The sequence below is a fragment of the Heterodontus francisci genome, chromosome 27, assembly GCF_036365525.1.
Source record: "Heterodontus francisci isolate sHetFra1 chromosome 27, sHetFra1.hap1, whole genome shotgun sequence".
NCBI lineage: Eukaryota > Metazoa > Chordata > Chondrichthyes > Heterodontiformes > Heterodontidae > Heterodontus > Heterodontus francisci.
In genome coordinates, this window is record NC_090397.1 from 33112003 (window position 1) to 33128413 (window position 16411).

General features: G+C 44.6%; 1 protein-coding gene and 1 pseudogene across 9 annotated transcripts in view; both read left to right on the forward strand.

Annotated features, from left to right (window-relative positions):
* tbc1d22a (TBC1 domain family, member 22a) overlaps positions 1–16411 on the forward strand; it is a 534956-nt gene that overhangs the window by 37371 nt on the left and 481174 nt on the right. For all 9 annotated transcript variants that reach the window (XR_010977650.1, XR_010977651.1, XM_068059138.1 and 6 more), the window contains one exon: positions 1040–1222. Coding sequence is in view for 7 of the 9 variants with exons in the window: in XM_068059138.1 (XP_067915239.1) it covers positions 1040–1222 (183 nt within the window). In the remaining 2 variants the exon portion in view is untranslated. The remainder of the gene's footprint in view (positions 1–1039; positions 1223–16411) is intronic.
* On the forward strand, positions 7527–7635 carry LOC137385065 (U2 spliceosomal RNA; annotated as a pseudogene).

Sequence of the window (16411 nt, forward strand, 5' to 3'; positions counted from 1 at the left end):
ATTCCTGGGTGGTCAGGTCCACTGAACAACTTCCCCCGCACTACTTCCTGTGACTGACCAAATCGCACTTTCTGGCTACAGCAACAAGGTCCTTGTGAGCTGTGGCTTTTTCCCCTTTTGTATTTGTCACATTTTAAACTGTAGTAAATATAATACAGGGAAATTTTAGGGTGGCAATGGTCCCTTGGTCCCTCGACATATAAGGTAATGTTTTGAATTGGGTCATCCAGTTGGGTTTCAGTGCCTTATCAATCTCACCTGGCTATGAAAGATCACTGCATGTCCTGTTCTCAGCAGGGGGAGTTCTTGAGTGCATACCACCCATGAATGTGATATCTGAAACTTGATAAGGCAAGAAGGAAAACGTTCGCACGTATTTCAAAAGGCCATTGTTCCTGAGTGTGGTTGTAGATAGGCTGTTTGATGTGTTAATAGGCCAGGCTGTCACATCAGTGGCATGTCCTGATTCAGCTGTCTGTGTATGTGTGGAGGTCTTGGTTCACTTAGAGTGTCTATTATTTTTAAAAAGTCCAATATGAACCCCAGCAATGATAGCTTTGGTCAGAATTCTTCTCCCTTCATCCCGATGTCCTTTGCCTCCACGTCTTCGCCACCACCTCTTCACTGGGTGAGCTCCAAACGCTGGTCCACACCACAATTGGTTGCATTTTACTTATAAACAGAAATACAGGAGATATTAACAGAACAAAAATACAAGAGATATCCAAATGCCTTACAGAACAGTCGTGTTGTTACATATAGCAGTTATTGAACTGCAATTAGTGGGCTAAGTTGAGCATCAGCATGGGCTTAGTCTGCCCCTGAAAACCTCAACCCTGATGAAGAATGGTCTGCAATAACATTTTTCATATTTGGTTGTGAGGGAGTGTAAAAGTTTATATCTCCATTTTGATGCAGAGTGCAATGGCGCTTTGAAATTCTGCTTGAGTCGATTTTATGTTTTGTGTGGCTTTATCAAGAATATTATATGAATGTACTAATTCTGCTTGTATTAATGAAGTTTCTGTGTAATTCACAGGTTTAGATGATCTTGAGACGATTCCTCTTCAGAGGCAGCAGTCTGTCCCTTCCAGATCAACAATTTCATTGGTAGCACGAATTCCAGACCAGAATACCTCAGAAGTTCCCTTGATGACAGAAAGAGAAATTTTTCGACTAGAAAAATTCAGACAGCTGCTAGCAGGCCCAAACACTGATTTAGGTAAGTCTCAACTATGGTGAGCTAACTAGGTTTTCTGAAAAATAATGTACAAGAATTCTAATCTGTGAAAGGCCGGTTAGGTGTGGCCTTATCTTCTGCTTCAGGAGATCATTACTTAAAATGTACGTGTTATCCATTCAGCCAGCATTACCAAGGCAAACAAAAATAACTAAAAGTAAATGAAATCAGTAGGAAAGGTAACGAAAAGTTAAAATGTGGTGTCTGTTGCTCCCTGAAAGCAACTGGTGGCTAGATGCTGCTGCTGCTATGCTTACGAGAACTGCGACGATTATAAAATACAGAACCCAAACTGAAGAGTTCTAAAATTTGACTCTCCATTTTTTCAACGAAAACGTGCTGCAAAATGGCCGCCGATGGCTAGACGACCTGGCCCACTCTTTTCAAACCGTCTTACTGTCTGTTAAGGACAAAAGGATACATTCCAAGCTGAGGTGTCAATTACAACCATTCTGAACCTGTTAAGAGACATTCCTGAACTGAATGGGATCTTCTGAAACAAAGAAGGTGTGAAGTAGCCACATCCTGATCCATTGTTGGCCACCACAGGGAGCGGTCACTGTGTTTCCTAACGGAGGCAACATGAGAGCTTTTTACCTTTTAAGAAGTAGCTCTCTGGGGAAAGAGAGAAGCAATCACAAGAACAGCACAAAAGCCTGCCCAGCTGAGAGCTGAGCGATTCAGCCAAAACCAAAGAAGGAGCCCTGCTGCGAATTCTACCCTTCAACTCAATGCAGCAAAGGACTGAAAGTGGCCACTGCCTCCAGACTGAAGTCTCAACCACCAGAAAAATCTACAAACAACCCAGGCCTGCACCTTAAGAGAAAACTGTCCTCTGAGAAGATTCAGCAAGTTTACTGTGAACCCCAAACTCCTACCTCACTTCAAACCACTTCCCCTTTTCCTCTCTATTGATCTATGTGTGTGTGAGAATGCATGTGACCATTTCAGGAATGAATGTGGTTCAATAAATAGCTAATCTTGTGTTTTAAACCTACAAGGAAACCTGTCACTGTCTGTCTGTTTATTTAACAAATAAAACAAGGGGTTAAAACCCTAGTTTAAAAACATTTGTTGTGGTCAGTTGGGAGGTGAACAGTGGGAACCACACATCCTTTACCACCTGGCTGTAACACTGCATTGAGATCCTGAAAAGGAAATAGATTTGAGTGACCATTACTCATGCCCTGAAAACATTTAGTCAGAGTTAATCTGTTATTAATCAGGTGTTTTTTTTTAAATGTAAAAATAGTGTGACAACTGTAGTTGAGCAGTTTATTTTCATTAATTTAATCAAAGTGTGCTTTAGTCATTTAATTATTTTTCTAGATACCAGATCAGTTTCTTTTGAATAAATAACTGATCAGAAGTTAATTGCCACTGTTACAGGCTTATACATGTCCAATGCTTCCAAGGCTGTTTTATGTTAATTATGGGGTGGGGGAACTGAAATTAAAATTTTGATCTGTTTTTAATGTAAGTATATAGTTTTCAACAACAATAATGTATTTGACTCACTTTTAAATCCTGTGACGAAGATTAATAAAAATGAGTTTGTAGGCAGCAATGTTTCAGTTTTATAGTATTGTGTCAGTATTTGCTGTGTTCAAACTATATTACTCAGTGGCAGGGTTCTTATAATACACCTAAGTTTAGTAAACCTACAAGAAATATAGAGGAGAAACTAAGTCCGTCAGGAAGGCAGAGTAAATATAGACCTGTTAAGGCACAAGCGAATAATGTAAGGATGGATTGCATCTATTTTAACGCAAGGAGTCTTACGAGTAAGGCAGATGAATTGAGGGCGTTGACTGGGAATGGGAATATGATATTGCTATCACAGAGACATGTTTGAGGGAAGGGCAGGGCTGGCAGCTCAGCATTCCATGGTGTAGAATCTTCAGGCGTGATAGTGGAAGGTGTAAAAGAGGTGGCATTGCACTGTTGATCAAGGAGTCAATTACTGTAGTAAGGAGGGATGACATCTTAGAAGGTTCCTCAAATGAGGCCACATGGGTACAACTTAAAAACAAAAAGGGGGGCAATCACTTGGCTGGGAGTATGCAACAGTCCTCCAAACAGTCAGGGAGAGATAGAGGAGCAGATAGGTAAATTTCAGAGGTGCAAAAATAATAGGTAATAGGGAATTTCAACTTCCCCAATATCAACTGGGATAGTCTTCGTGCAAAAGGCTTAAAGGGGGTGGAATTCTTAAAATGCATACAGGAGAGCTTTTTGAGCCAGCACGTAGAAAGTCCTACAAGAGAAGGGGCGGTACTGGACTTAATCCTAGGGAATTAAGCTGGACAAGTGGGGGAGCATTTTGGGGCTAGTGACCATAACTCTGTAAGATTTAAGGTAGTTATGGAAAAGGACAAAGATGGACCAGAAATAAAAGTGCAGAATTGGGGGAAGGCTGATTTCAATATGACCGAACAGGATCTGGCCAAAGTGGACTGGGAGTAGCTACTTGTAGGAAAGACTACATCACACCAGTGGGAGTCACTTAAAGAGGGAATAGTAAGAGTTCAGAGCCAAAATGCCCCCGTGAAGGGTAGGAGCAACAAGTCCAGGGAACCCTGGATGTCAAGGGATATAGAGGGGGAAAAAAAGGAGGCTTGTGCCAGATTCAGAGCGCTGAAAACAGCGGAGGCTCTAGAGGAATATAGAAAGTGTAGGGGGGTACTTAAAAAAGTAATTACGAGAGGGAAGAGGGGACATGAAAAAACACTGGCGAGCAAGATAAAGGAAAGTCCCAAGGAGTTTTATAAGTATATTAAGGGCAAGAGGCTAACTAGGAATATAGGAGGTATGGTCAGTAGGTTCGCAGATGACACAAAAATTGGTGGTGTCATAAATAGTGAGAAGGAAAGCCTTAGATTACATGGCAATATCGATGGGCTGGTAAGATGGGCAGAGCAGTGGAAAATTGAGTTTAATCCTGAGAAGTGTGAGGTGATGCATTTTGGGAGGACTAACAAGGCAAGGAAATATACACTGGGTGGTAGGACCCTAGGAAGTACATGGTGTACTTGTCCATAAAGCAGCACAGGTAGATAAGGTGGTTAGGAAGGCATACGGGATACTTGCCTTGATTAGCCGAGGCATAGAATATAAGAGCAGGGAGGTTATGATGGAGCTGTATAAAACGCTAGTTAGGCCACAGCTGGAGTACTGTGTACAATTCTGGTCACCACATTGAAGGAAGGGTGTGATTGCACTGGAGCGGGTGCAGAGGAGAATCACCAGGAAGTTGCCTGGGCTAGTGCATTTTAGCTATGAAGAGAACTGGAGAGGCTAGGGTTGTTTTTCTTAGAGCAGAGAAGGCTGAGGGGGACCTGATTGAGGTATACAAAATTATGAGGGGCATTGCTAGGATATATAGAAACTTTTTCCCTTAGAGGAGGGTCCATAGCCAGATGGCATAGATTTACGAAAAGGGGCAGGAGGTTCAGAGGGGATTGCAGGAAAAAGTTTTTCACCTAGAGGGTAGTTGCAATCTAGAACACACTGCCTGAAGAGGTGGTAGAGGCAGGAACCCTCACAACATTTAAGAAATATTTAGATGAGCACTCGAAACGCCATAGCATACAAGGCTGTGGGCCAAGTGTTGGAAAATTGGATTAGAATAGATGGGGGCTTGATGGCTGGCACAGAAATGATGGGCCGAAGGGCCTGTTTCTGTGCTGTATAACTCTATGACTATGACTTAAGTGCACATTTCCCAGTAATTTGGCAGTGCCAAACAATTCTGACAATTCTTCTTAGGCCCAGGTCTGAGTCAGTTGTACACGTGGTATGAGCAGTCCCAACATGGATTTAATCTTGTAATCTGAGTAGTAGTCATTTATTTCTACTCATTGCTTTTTATTATTCATCATGCTCCCTTTAATTCCACAGGCTTAAGTCTCTTATCTGATACCTCAAATGCTGTTTGAAAATCCGTATGTACTTGTATTGACTGCATTCCATTGCTTGCAAGCTTGATTTTTTTTTTTAAGTGGTCACTATTGTTGTTCCTTGTGATTTGTAGCAGTTCTTCCTATTGCTGACATGATCTTGGGTGCTCTATAGTAACTGGGCTTACCCTTTTTCTATTTTACGAAAGTACTAAATTGGCCACCATTCAGTATATTGGTATAGCACCTTGGCTATCTATTAATTCTGTCCATATTTTGGAGCATAAATCATCAGGTCTGTTGCCTTATATACTTGAAATCCCAAATTTTAAAAAAATGTTTCCACATCATCTTGAATTCTGTCGTCTTCGTCCTTCAAGTACAGAGGCGAAGTAGAAAAAATAGCACTTACTTAGGCACCTTTAACCGGCAAGCATTTTAGAGGATAAGGAAAAATAGACATGGGCTGAGAATTTGGGCAGAATTGGGGAAGGCAACAGAGTTCTTGACGTTTTTGAAAGCGGAGAGCAAGGTGCAGTGCTTTCAGAAGAGACTTCAACTTTTCTTCCTTGAATTCTTTATTGGGGAGGAATGGGGAAAGGGAATGTTGCATCCTGGCATATAGGACTGGAGGAGGTTTCAATGACAAGGTGGTGTAGGGAAGGCTGTGTAGGATTTGTAAACAAGGGTGAGATTTGTATAGAGTTAGAGAGGTTGGGGATGTTTAATCTGGAGGTAATTAGTTACTTTCAGCATAGTTGTAAGCATGAAGACTTGGTTTATTCATTCACAGGATGTGGGCATCATTGGCAAGGCCAGCATTTATTGCCCATTCCTAATTGTTTCTGAGAAGATGTTCGTGAGCTGTCTTGAATACAACTGAGTGGGTTGCTGAGTCAATTCGGCAGGCAGTTGAGTCAACCGTATTGCTGTGAGTCTGGAGTCAGGTAGGCCGGACCGAGTAAGGATTGGCAGGTTATCTTTCCTCAAGGCCATCAGTAAACTAGATGGGTTTTTAAAGCTGTTGGGTATTTTTATTTTTACTCTTTATGATGCTAGCTGTTTCTATTCCAGATTTTAATTAATTAACTGTCTTGGTGCAGTTTGAATGCATTTCTCTGCATCTTTAGTCCCGGTCTGTGGATTATTAGCCCAGTAACATAACCACTATGTTAGCGTACCGCTTACTGGATGTAGAAAGAGATTTTCTTGATCATAGGTAGGACGTGTGCTTTGAAGCTCCTATAAGGATTAAAAGAGACTTCGTTATAAACAGTTCAGCTTGAGTCAGCAGTTGACAAAAGCGATTGAATCGGGCCAAGCAGGATGGTCTTGGCCTTTTCCCATGTTCGGTGGAAGAAAATTGTCGCTCATCTATGACAGCTTCTCTGCTGTATCGTATTCTCTGCTAGAAAATTTTCTTTTTGGACTTTATAAGCGCAAGGATGGGGTTATGAACAGTGTTACTATTACCCTTTATGTCAACCACAGCTTTTCTCATGATCTCGTCTGGCCCTTCTGTTCCCACTTGCACCTTTCTTCTATATTTTTGGTGTTTCCTTATGTATCATTAGGCTTAATTTTATTGTATGACCCCTTCACGTTTCTGTTTGACCTAATCTGCTCTTTGGCATTTTCTGCAGTCCTTCTTTTCCTGATAGGATATTTCATCTGTAACTGACCTATCTCAAAGTCCTATTTCTCATTGCTGATCTTTGGTTTTATCTGCCAACTTTTGAATTTAATTAATGTTAATTTTATACCTCTAAAATGTACTTTTTTCCCCAATAGAACAGCTTTTGTTAAGAACTAAAACAGAAGCAAAATACTGTGATGCTGGAAATCTGAGATAAAAGAAAATGCTGGAAATAATAAGCAGTCGGGCAACATCTGTGGAGAGAGAAACAGAATTTATGTTTCAGGTCGATGACCTTTGATCAGGGCAGATTTATTTCTGGCCAAGAAGCACGTGATCATAACTTGTGTCAGGCCTTTTCTAGAACCACTTCTCAATGATTGATTAGAGTGCAATGCAGTTTGATGATAGATCATCAACCTGAAATACTAACTTTCTCTCTCCACTGTTGTTGCATGACCTGCTGAGTATTTCCAGCATTTTTTGTTGTTTTAACTGTTGTCTAAGGGATTATGGTAATTCTTGCCATAATGCTCCTGTTGTGTAAACTTTAATGGAGTTATATGTCTGTGTGGAAGAACAAATTTAGAGGGTTGAGAGATTAACTTCACTGGTTTTAAAAATGTACGTGCAGTGAAACAGAATGACCATTAGAATAATGTCTCCACATGCTTGAGGAGCAAGCAATTTGACAGGCTTAAGTTCACCAATATGTGTTGATCTAAAGGTACTCACAATGTGTAATTATTTGATCGCTTCTCGGCCTTTTGGCTAAGATCAAGTGTAGTATCTGTTCTTATCAGTGCTTATTTGATTGAGAAGAGACCATGATCATTGCCTTTTGATCCTGGGGAAGCTTTGAGTAAAATGGCTATAACCAATTTTCGAGCTTCGGGCCAGGGAGTGCGCAACACCGTTCGGGTGGTCGTGAAGGACAAGGAAGGAGATGCACCGGTCGATCGCACCTTCTTCATAAAGAAAATTCTCTTCGATTGCTGCGGATTTCAAGCAACGGACGTCTTCTGCCTGCAGGATTTCCCCAGCAGTGGATACTTCGACGTGACGTTCCGGAACGTGGCGGGATGCATCAAGTTCCTGAAGGCGTTCAAGGAGAAAGGGGACCGGGCGCCACTGTCGATCCTCACAGCGGAGCCGCTCTTCACGCTTCCGTCACAACGGGACCGGGTGGTGACGATTCACCTCTACAACCCCCATGTTCCGGTGGTGGATGTACTCACCTTTCTCGCCAGGTACGTCGAGGTGGCCGGCAGCAGCACTAATGTCAAGGACCCCTTTGGGATCTGGACCAGCAAGCGGCAGGTCAAGGTGACCTTGAAGGTAGATCCCAGTGGAGCCATCATCCACCCTCCCTCCAGCTTCGCTATCGGGGGAAGTCGAGGCTTCTTGGTCTACGCTGGGCAGCCCAGAGTTTGCCGCACCTGTGGCAAATCTGGTCACATGGCAGCCAACTGCAGCACGGTTGTTTGCAAGAACTGCAAGGAGGAAGGCCATCAGACCAAGGACTGTAAGCAGACTAAGTGTTGCAACTTGTGCGGTGCGGCAGGCCATCTCTACAAGACCTGCCCCAAACGTTGTCTCAGCTATGCTCAGGCGGCAAGGTCCAAGGAATGGCCGGGCGAAGGTTCGACGAAGGCGTCCGCTGTTCGAAAGGAGACCAGCAACCTTCTCCGCAGTGAGGAACTTCAACCTGAGAAGGAAGGGGAGGCGGCTGAAACCAACGACCCAGCACCTACCCAGCGCCCGGAAACCCCTCCTCCACAGACAGAATCAATGGAGGAGGAGGCAGCAGATAGACAAACAGGTCAGTGGCAAGTGGTCCAGAGGAAAACCACAAAGACAAAACATCCCAAAGCCACCACCCAAACCAGTGGCAAGAGGAGGCTCTCTTCTGAATCAGACTGCAACAACTCCTCTTCACTGGACGGGGAAATGCTGGAACGACAGCCCCTTCAAAAGAGGCGGCAGAACTCCGAGATGGATGATAAAGCATCCCAGCCCCCGGGCACTGGAAGCTGTGATGGGCCCGGCGTGCCCCAACCCCAATTCCCCACACGTAACGACGTGGCCAACGCATCTCAGCTCCGGGACACCGGGAGCAAAGACACGTCTGGCGCACCTGAGCTCCGGGAGCTGTGATGTTTTCGAGGAGGAACAGATGGAAGCAGCTGAGGACAACCCAATGCTCTCTGCCTACAAGACCCCCCCGATGTCACCCGAGCGGCACAAACCCTGCATGAAAAATCAGGAGGGGTTTCTGAGCCCAACCAACGTGAAACTGCTTGCGCACACGATGGGTATGCAGGAACATCCCGAAGGGGAAGGACTGGGACTAGCGAGGACAAATGGTATGGGAAGCAACAACTAATTTTTAGTAAAAAATGGGTATAAGAATTGCTTCCATTAATGTGCGTAGCATTAAATCGACTACGCGATGGGTTTCAACCTTGGATTACCTTGCCAAGGTCAAAGCTGACCTACTGTTTCTGCAGGAGTGTGGAATACCACACCTCAGCACCTACAGGCAGTGGTCGCGATGGTGGTCCCACGGGCCATCGATCTGGTCGGGGGGTAATGACTGCCGTTCCTCCGGCCTGGGTATTCTGCTGCGGGGAGGTAACTTCACCATCTCCGAAGTTAAGGAGGTGGTGGGCGGCCGCCTCCTCGTAGCAGACGTGATGTACAACAACGCTCCGCTCCGGTTGATCAACGTGTACGCCCCGGTACAACGCAGCGAGCGGCTGACCGTCTTCCAGCAGCTCCCACTGCTGCTGGCGACGTCCAGGCCGGTCATCCTCGGCGGTGACTTCAACTGCATCATCGATGCGGCTGGACGATCCGGCAGTGACGACAGCAAACTGGACGCTACGTCCAGATTCCTAATAGAAACAGTTAAGGATGCCAAACTGCACGACGTCTTCAGCAAACCTGCAGACGGAGCGCAGCGCAGATACACATGGTCAAGATCGGACGGGTCTGCCCGTTCCAGGATTGACTTCCTGTTTGTGTCCCGTGCGGTCACGGTCAGATCCACCGACGTCAAGCCGGTGTTCTTCTCCGACCACTGCCTCTTACTGGCCGACTGTCACTTACAGGACGACCAGTGGGTTGGCAGAGGGACGTGGAAGCTCAATGCGACACTGCTGACCCCAGAGAACGTTGAGGAACTCAAAAGGGATTACAATGGTTGGAGGACCGTGAAACCCCTCTTTGAGTCTCCAGTTCACTGGTGGGAAGCGATTAAGGAGAACATCAAGAGGTTCTTCATCCACAAAGATGTTCAGAAGGCGAGAGAGAGACAGAGGGAACTGTCCCGACTCCAGAAAATTATGCAAAATCTACTCCGGTTGCAGTCAATGGGGGTCGAGGTCAAGGAGGACCTCCAAGAGGTGAAGAGCCAGCAGGCCTCGCTCTTTGCCAAGGAGGCCTCCAAGATCATCTTACGGTCCAGAGTCCGCTCCATCGAGCAGGATGAGACGTGCTCGCGTTACTTCTTCCAAAAGGTACACAGAGAGAGCTCTGTTATCAGCAGCCTGAAGGAAGAAGATGGCTCGGTAACGTCTTCGCAGCCCGACATACTCAGGATCAGCAAATCCTTTTATGCCGGGCTGTATGACGCGAAGCCCACAGACAGCAGAGCCTCCCAGTCCTTCCTGTCATCTATCACAGAGGTCTTAGATGACAGCAGGAGGGAGGGACTGGACAAGCCGCTAACTCTGGACGAGCTGACAAAGGCCGTCGAGTCTTTCGAGACGAGTAAAACTCCCGGGAGCGACGGCTTACCGGTCGAGTTGTACTCGGCCCTGTGGGACTGGGTCGGCCCGGACCTGCTGGAAGTATACGAGAGTATGCTCCTGGCCGGCAGCATGTCAGAATCCATGAGAAAAGGCATCATCACCCTCATTTACAAGCAGAAGGGGGAGAGGGCAGAAATCAGAAATTGGCGGCCCATCTCACTGCTTAATGTTGATTACAAGATTCTGTCCAAAGTCATAGCCAGTCGAGTCAAGTCTGCTCTGGAGTTGGTGATTCACCCCGATCAGACCTGTACTGTACCCGGCAGGAAGATCTCTGATAGTCTCGCGCTACTCAGGGATACGATCGCCTACGTACGGGACAGGAGGGTGGACACCTGCCTCATCAGCCTGGACCAGGAGAAGGCTTTTGACAGGATATCGCACACCTACATGATGGACGTGCTTTTCAAAATGGGGTTTGGGGAGGGAATCTGCAATTGGATCCAACTGCTCTACACAAACATCAGTAGCGCAGTGTCAATCAACGGGTGGGAATCTGAAAGTTTCCCGATCAAATCTGGAGTCAGACAGGGCTGTCCTCTGTCCCTGGTCTTGTTTGTTTGCTGTATTGAACCCTTTGCTGAGTCTATTAGGAAGGATGCGAGCATAAGAGGGGTGACAATCCCAGGCAGCGGAGGCACTCAGGTCAAAACCTCCCTGTGCATGGATGACGTCGCCGTCTTCTGCTCGGATCCGCTGTCCGTGCGCAGACTGATGAGCATGTGCGACCAGTTCGAACTGGCCTCGGGAGCCAAAGTTAACCACGGCAAGAGCGAGGCCATGTTCTTTGGGAACTGGGCTGACCGATCCTTTGTCCCCTTCACCGTCGGGTCAGATTACCTGAAGGTGCTGGTGATATGGTTCGGAAGTGCCGGGGCGTGCACCAAAACATGGGAGGAGCGAGTAGCCAAGGTACGACAAAAGTTGGGCATGTGGGGGCAGCGATCTCTCTCCATTGTGGGTAAGAACCTGGTCATCAGGTGCGAGGCGCTCACGTTGTTGCTCTACGTGGCGCAGGTCTGGCCCATACCCCACTCCTGCGCCGTGGCAGTCACCCGAGCCATTTTCCGCTTCGTCTGGGGATCTAAAATGGACCGGGTCCGGAGGGACACGATGTTCAAATCTCTGGACATGGGCGGGAAAAATGTACCCAACGTGGCCCTCATCCTGATGACCACCTTCATGTGCGGCTGCATCAAGCTATGTGTAGATCCCCAGTACGCAAACTCCAAGTGTCACTACGTGCTGAGGTTCTATCTGTCCCCGGTGTTGCGAAGGATGGGCCTGGTCACATTGCCGCGGAACGCACCATGCAGTTGGGCGGCGCCGTACCACCTATCCTTCGTGGAGCAGTTTCTGCGGAAAAACACCTTTGACCACCGGTCCATCAGGCAGTGGTCTGCACGGAATGTCCTCAAGGCCCTACGGGAAAAGGAAACGGTGGATCCTGTCGGATGGTTCCCCGAGCAGACCGTCAAAGTCATTTGGCGGAATGCCTCATCACCAGAACTTTCAAACAAGCACCAAGACGTAGCTTGGCTGGTGGTGAGAAGGGCCCTCCCCGTCAGATCCTTCATGCACACCCGAAGTCTTGCCCCCTCCGCACAGTGCCCCCGCGTTGGCTGTGGTGGGGAAGAGACGGTCGCCCACCTCCTCCTGGAATGTGCCTTTGCAAAGCAGGTGTGGAAAGAGATGCAGTGGTTTTTGTCAAGGTTCATCCCAAGCAGCTCTGTAACACAGGAGTCTGTGCTCTACGGGCTGTTCCCAGGGACGCACACCGAGACAAACATCAACTGCTGCTGGAGGACTATCAATTCGGTGAAAGACGCCCTTTGGTCTGCCCGAAACTTGCTGGTCTTCCAGCGCAAAGAGTTGTCCACCACCGAATGTTGCAGACTGGCACATTCCAAGGTCCAGGACTACGTGCTGAGGGACGCGCTAAAGCTTGGGGCAGCCGCAGCAAAGACTCAATGGGGAAAGACCACAGTGTAAGGTTCCCCCACCAAGCTGGACTGAGGGGCTGGATCAATGGGAAACCCCTCGAACTGTATCGTTAATATTCTCAATTGCTGTAAATGTAAAACTGTAATTGACATGACAATTGTGAAACGGAAGGGTTGGGAAGAAACACATGACAGTATTGAAGGTAACTGATCTCCCTTGCGATGTTTGTATTTTTTGGTGCTGTTTGGAAACTGGCAATGTAATTTTTACAGATGTTTATGAATAAAGTATATTTTGGAAATAAAAAAAAAGTGTAATTATTTGAGGTTAAATGGTGTGATGTTTTGAAACCAACTGTTTGCTCATCACAGGTTTAGACTTAATGCAAATTGCTATTGGATATTACTAGTGGCTGCTCCCTTTTTCTGGCAGAGGAGCACATGATTGTAACCTGTGTTGGGCCTTTGCCAGTGCCAATTTCTAATTATTGCTGAGGATGGTTTTTATTTCACTGTCCCACTCCCTTCAGTTCAAGTTCCTTGCCTCTGGTCGATGTTTCTTTCTCATCAGAATTGAGTTTTTAACTTGAAGCCAATTTGTACAGAATTAATGACAACTCCGCAATGGACCCAAGTGCTTTGATGCAACTTGGTGTACTATTGGGCATTTTAAACGTGTGCATTTAATGGAAAAAGCATGTTGAAATGTAAGTTTTTTTGTAATGCATGTTAAAGCATGTGGCATCTGTTGTCTGATTTCAGACACGCTAACTGCACAGTCTAGGGAGGATAACAACGTTCAAGGAAGTAGAAAGAAAATGATTCCAGTGAGAGGGAAGAAAAGGCCTAATGAGATCAAAACTGAAATAAGCAAGTTTTTTTTAAACAAAGGCAACAGTCATGAGGGCTGTGAATCTTGGAGAAACAGGTGAGGATAGTTGGTAATCAAGAATAGTGTTGCTAGCAACGGAGATCTAAACCAGATCTTTTTTTAAAGCCATTTGCTGCAAATGACATTAAGACCATTTTAAAGTCATTAGTTAGAAAGAGATTATCTAGCAACAAGTGGAGCTAGATGTTGGATTATTCATTTCAGTCTTCCCAAAGACTAACAGATTCTTCTGCCAAATCCAAAATTTAACATGCCAGTGAAGTCTGCAGTAAGATGTGAAGAAACTCGATAAATGAATGTTCGCAGGGGACCTGGACCAACTGGATACCTTCTAAGCTCATTTAGAAAATGAGAGTTGAGAAATAGGCCAAGCTCCTTTTTTTAATATTTCCTAGCCGCCTTTGAATTGAAGAAGCTTTCTTTGCTCCCCTTTCTCTTTTCCCCCTCCAATACAGAAATAGCAGAAATAAATACTTTTGTAACTCTTGCTTGAGAAGAAATATGCTGTGTTTGGCTTCTGTTTAAGAAGCTTGCTGGAGACCTGGTTGAACAAGTTCTGCTTGAATGTTTGACAGCAGTAAATCCATCTTCAGACCTCTGGTGTTAAACTGAACTGTGTTGAAACGTTTTATTTCAGTCTTGTATTTCAAATCCAAGTACTGGAAACCTAGACCCTCTTTTTTTTTAAAGAGGGAGATTGTTCCTGTTCCAGGTGTGTCTTTTCTTTCTTTACCCAATTCCCTAAGAAGTTGAAATATATTTCTTTCAAAATTTGTGTACTATTCAGCTACAGTAGTTTTAGTATACAACTGTCTACATGTAAATTAGTGTTAATTTATTTAAATAAGCGTAGGGCTCAAAATCTGGTCTGACATAACTTGGTTGCTTTATTTTTCAGCAAACTGATGCTTTTCACGAGTTCCCTAAATTAATTTGCACTCTGCCACAAGGCAGCCGTGTTTAGCTGGGAATGTGAGCAGGTTCATGTTACAGATTTTTCAAAGATTTGTTGGCTAGCTCAAGGCCTGTATACTTCAACTTGGCATGAGAAAAAAGATGCACCCTCTTGCAATGGATATTCCTTAACTGAGTGAGTGTAAAGCTACTGAGACAAAATTATGAGCCAAATAGCTTTGTGACCTGAATCGTGTGAATAATCAACAGCCATGTGGTGAAATAAAACCCATTATTTATTTGTAAAAGTGGAAAATTGTTACCTGTTTGTGATGTGCCATACTCCTGTGCTTTATTTATATCATAACCTTCTGGCTGCTGCCTTGAATATTGTAGTCAACAGCTGTCTCGGGAAAAAAACTAAGATATTTATAGCAGTATTGTCATTTGTGAGTTTATACTTAACAATAATGAATCTGTAATTCTCTCTACCTGCAAAGTACTTCCAAATATGGAGTCAACCTGATTGTCAGTAATTTCACACTCAAAATTGATATAGTGGAGACTGCATTTCTAAAGTACAAAATGTTACTGTGTACCATCTGAGCATTCCAGTAGCCAGTGGGAAGTTTGAGGTTTTTTGAGTCATATATTTAGTTGCAATTATTCAAATTCATTCCAGTTGTTGATTCAGCGGGAGTGAAGGAGACACATCTTAAAACAAGTCATGCTATAACTCCTGTGCCTCAGTTTGAAGGGAAATTAATTGATGCCTTGAAGCTAGCTGCTTGAAGCCTTTCGCCCTGAACCTTGTGACCCAGAATACTTAAAAGGAAATTTTAAGTGCAAGTAAGGAAAGGCTGGGTGGAGTAAGAAATAATTGTGACCATGTAACGTTCTCTTTAACCATTCTTTTATTGAATAATGTAACATCGCACTTTTGATACTTTGACTAGACTAGAGAGAACGTAGCACCTGCTGTTGGACATAAGTTTTCAGAATTTAAGAACCCTTCAGTCACTTGAATATCTGTTTTCCACTTAAGCAGATGAGCACATAATTTACGTTGAAGCTTCAGTGTAGTACTGCATGCTGCTTTGTCAAGAGTACTGCCTTTGGATGAATGGAGGCCTGTCTCACTTCAAAATGTTTGTAAAAGGGATGGGCAGTAAATGCTGGCTTTGCCAGCGATGCTCACATTCGAAGAATCAATATTTAAGAAAACAAACATGGTAGTATTCAAAACAGAGCAAGGGCGCGCACTACTGAACTCCAGGAAAATGCGCTGAGAGGTCTAGTGATCTCTGTGGCAAGTACTTTATAACTCTTTCAATGTGCAATTGATTGTAGCACTTTTTTAATGTGGATTCCTGACATCAGGTTGCAGTGATGTTGTCAAGCTGTCCAAGCAGCCAATCACAAAGCACTCTCACACAACTAACCCAGGCAATGAAAAGCACTAATCATCAAATCACTTGAAAAAAAAAGACTGAAATAAAGGTTGGGGTGTACACATGGAGTTAAGGTCGAAGCTGAAATATCATGAAGCTTAAAATTTTTTGTAACTGTTTAAAAGATGGTTTAAAAAAAGCTAATCATAATGAAGACATAACATTCCACACATACTGCTGATCTGGCCCTCAAATAATTATCTAAAATTGCAGTTAAAAGGCAAGTTTTCCCTTCTTGAACAAGGCTTAACTTTTTAGAGTTTCTAACATTGAGAGCAGAAAAGAGGAAGTTCTTGCCAGACCAGCTGATTTCGCTGATTGCCAGTTCTGGAAGTCAGGGTCCACAGCAATGCCTGTGGCGGAGCAGTGAATGACGGTCCACAACTTGAAGATTTCCTTGTTAATCTTTCCATGCACTAAATCCTGAAGTTGTGGCGTGATCCAGAGATTGCCATCAAAAACCCTGCAAATTCCAGGCCAATAATATTTGTTGGATTTTGCATAGCACAAGGTGACTACACTTCAGAAGTAATTAATTTCCTATGATGTACAAGGCACTATATAAATACAAATTAATGAATCCTGTTCATTTCTCACCCATCCTCATACCATGAGCTGGAGATGTTACTTTAATGCATATC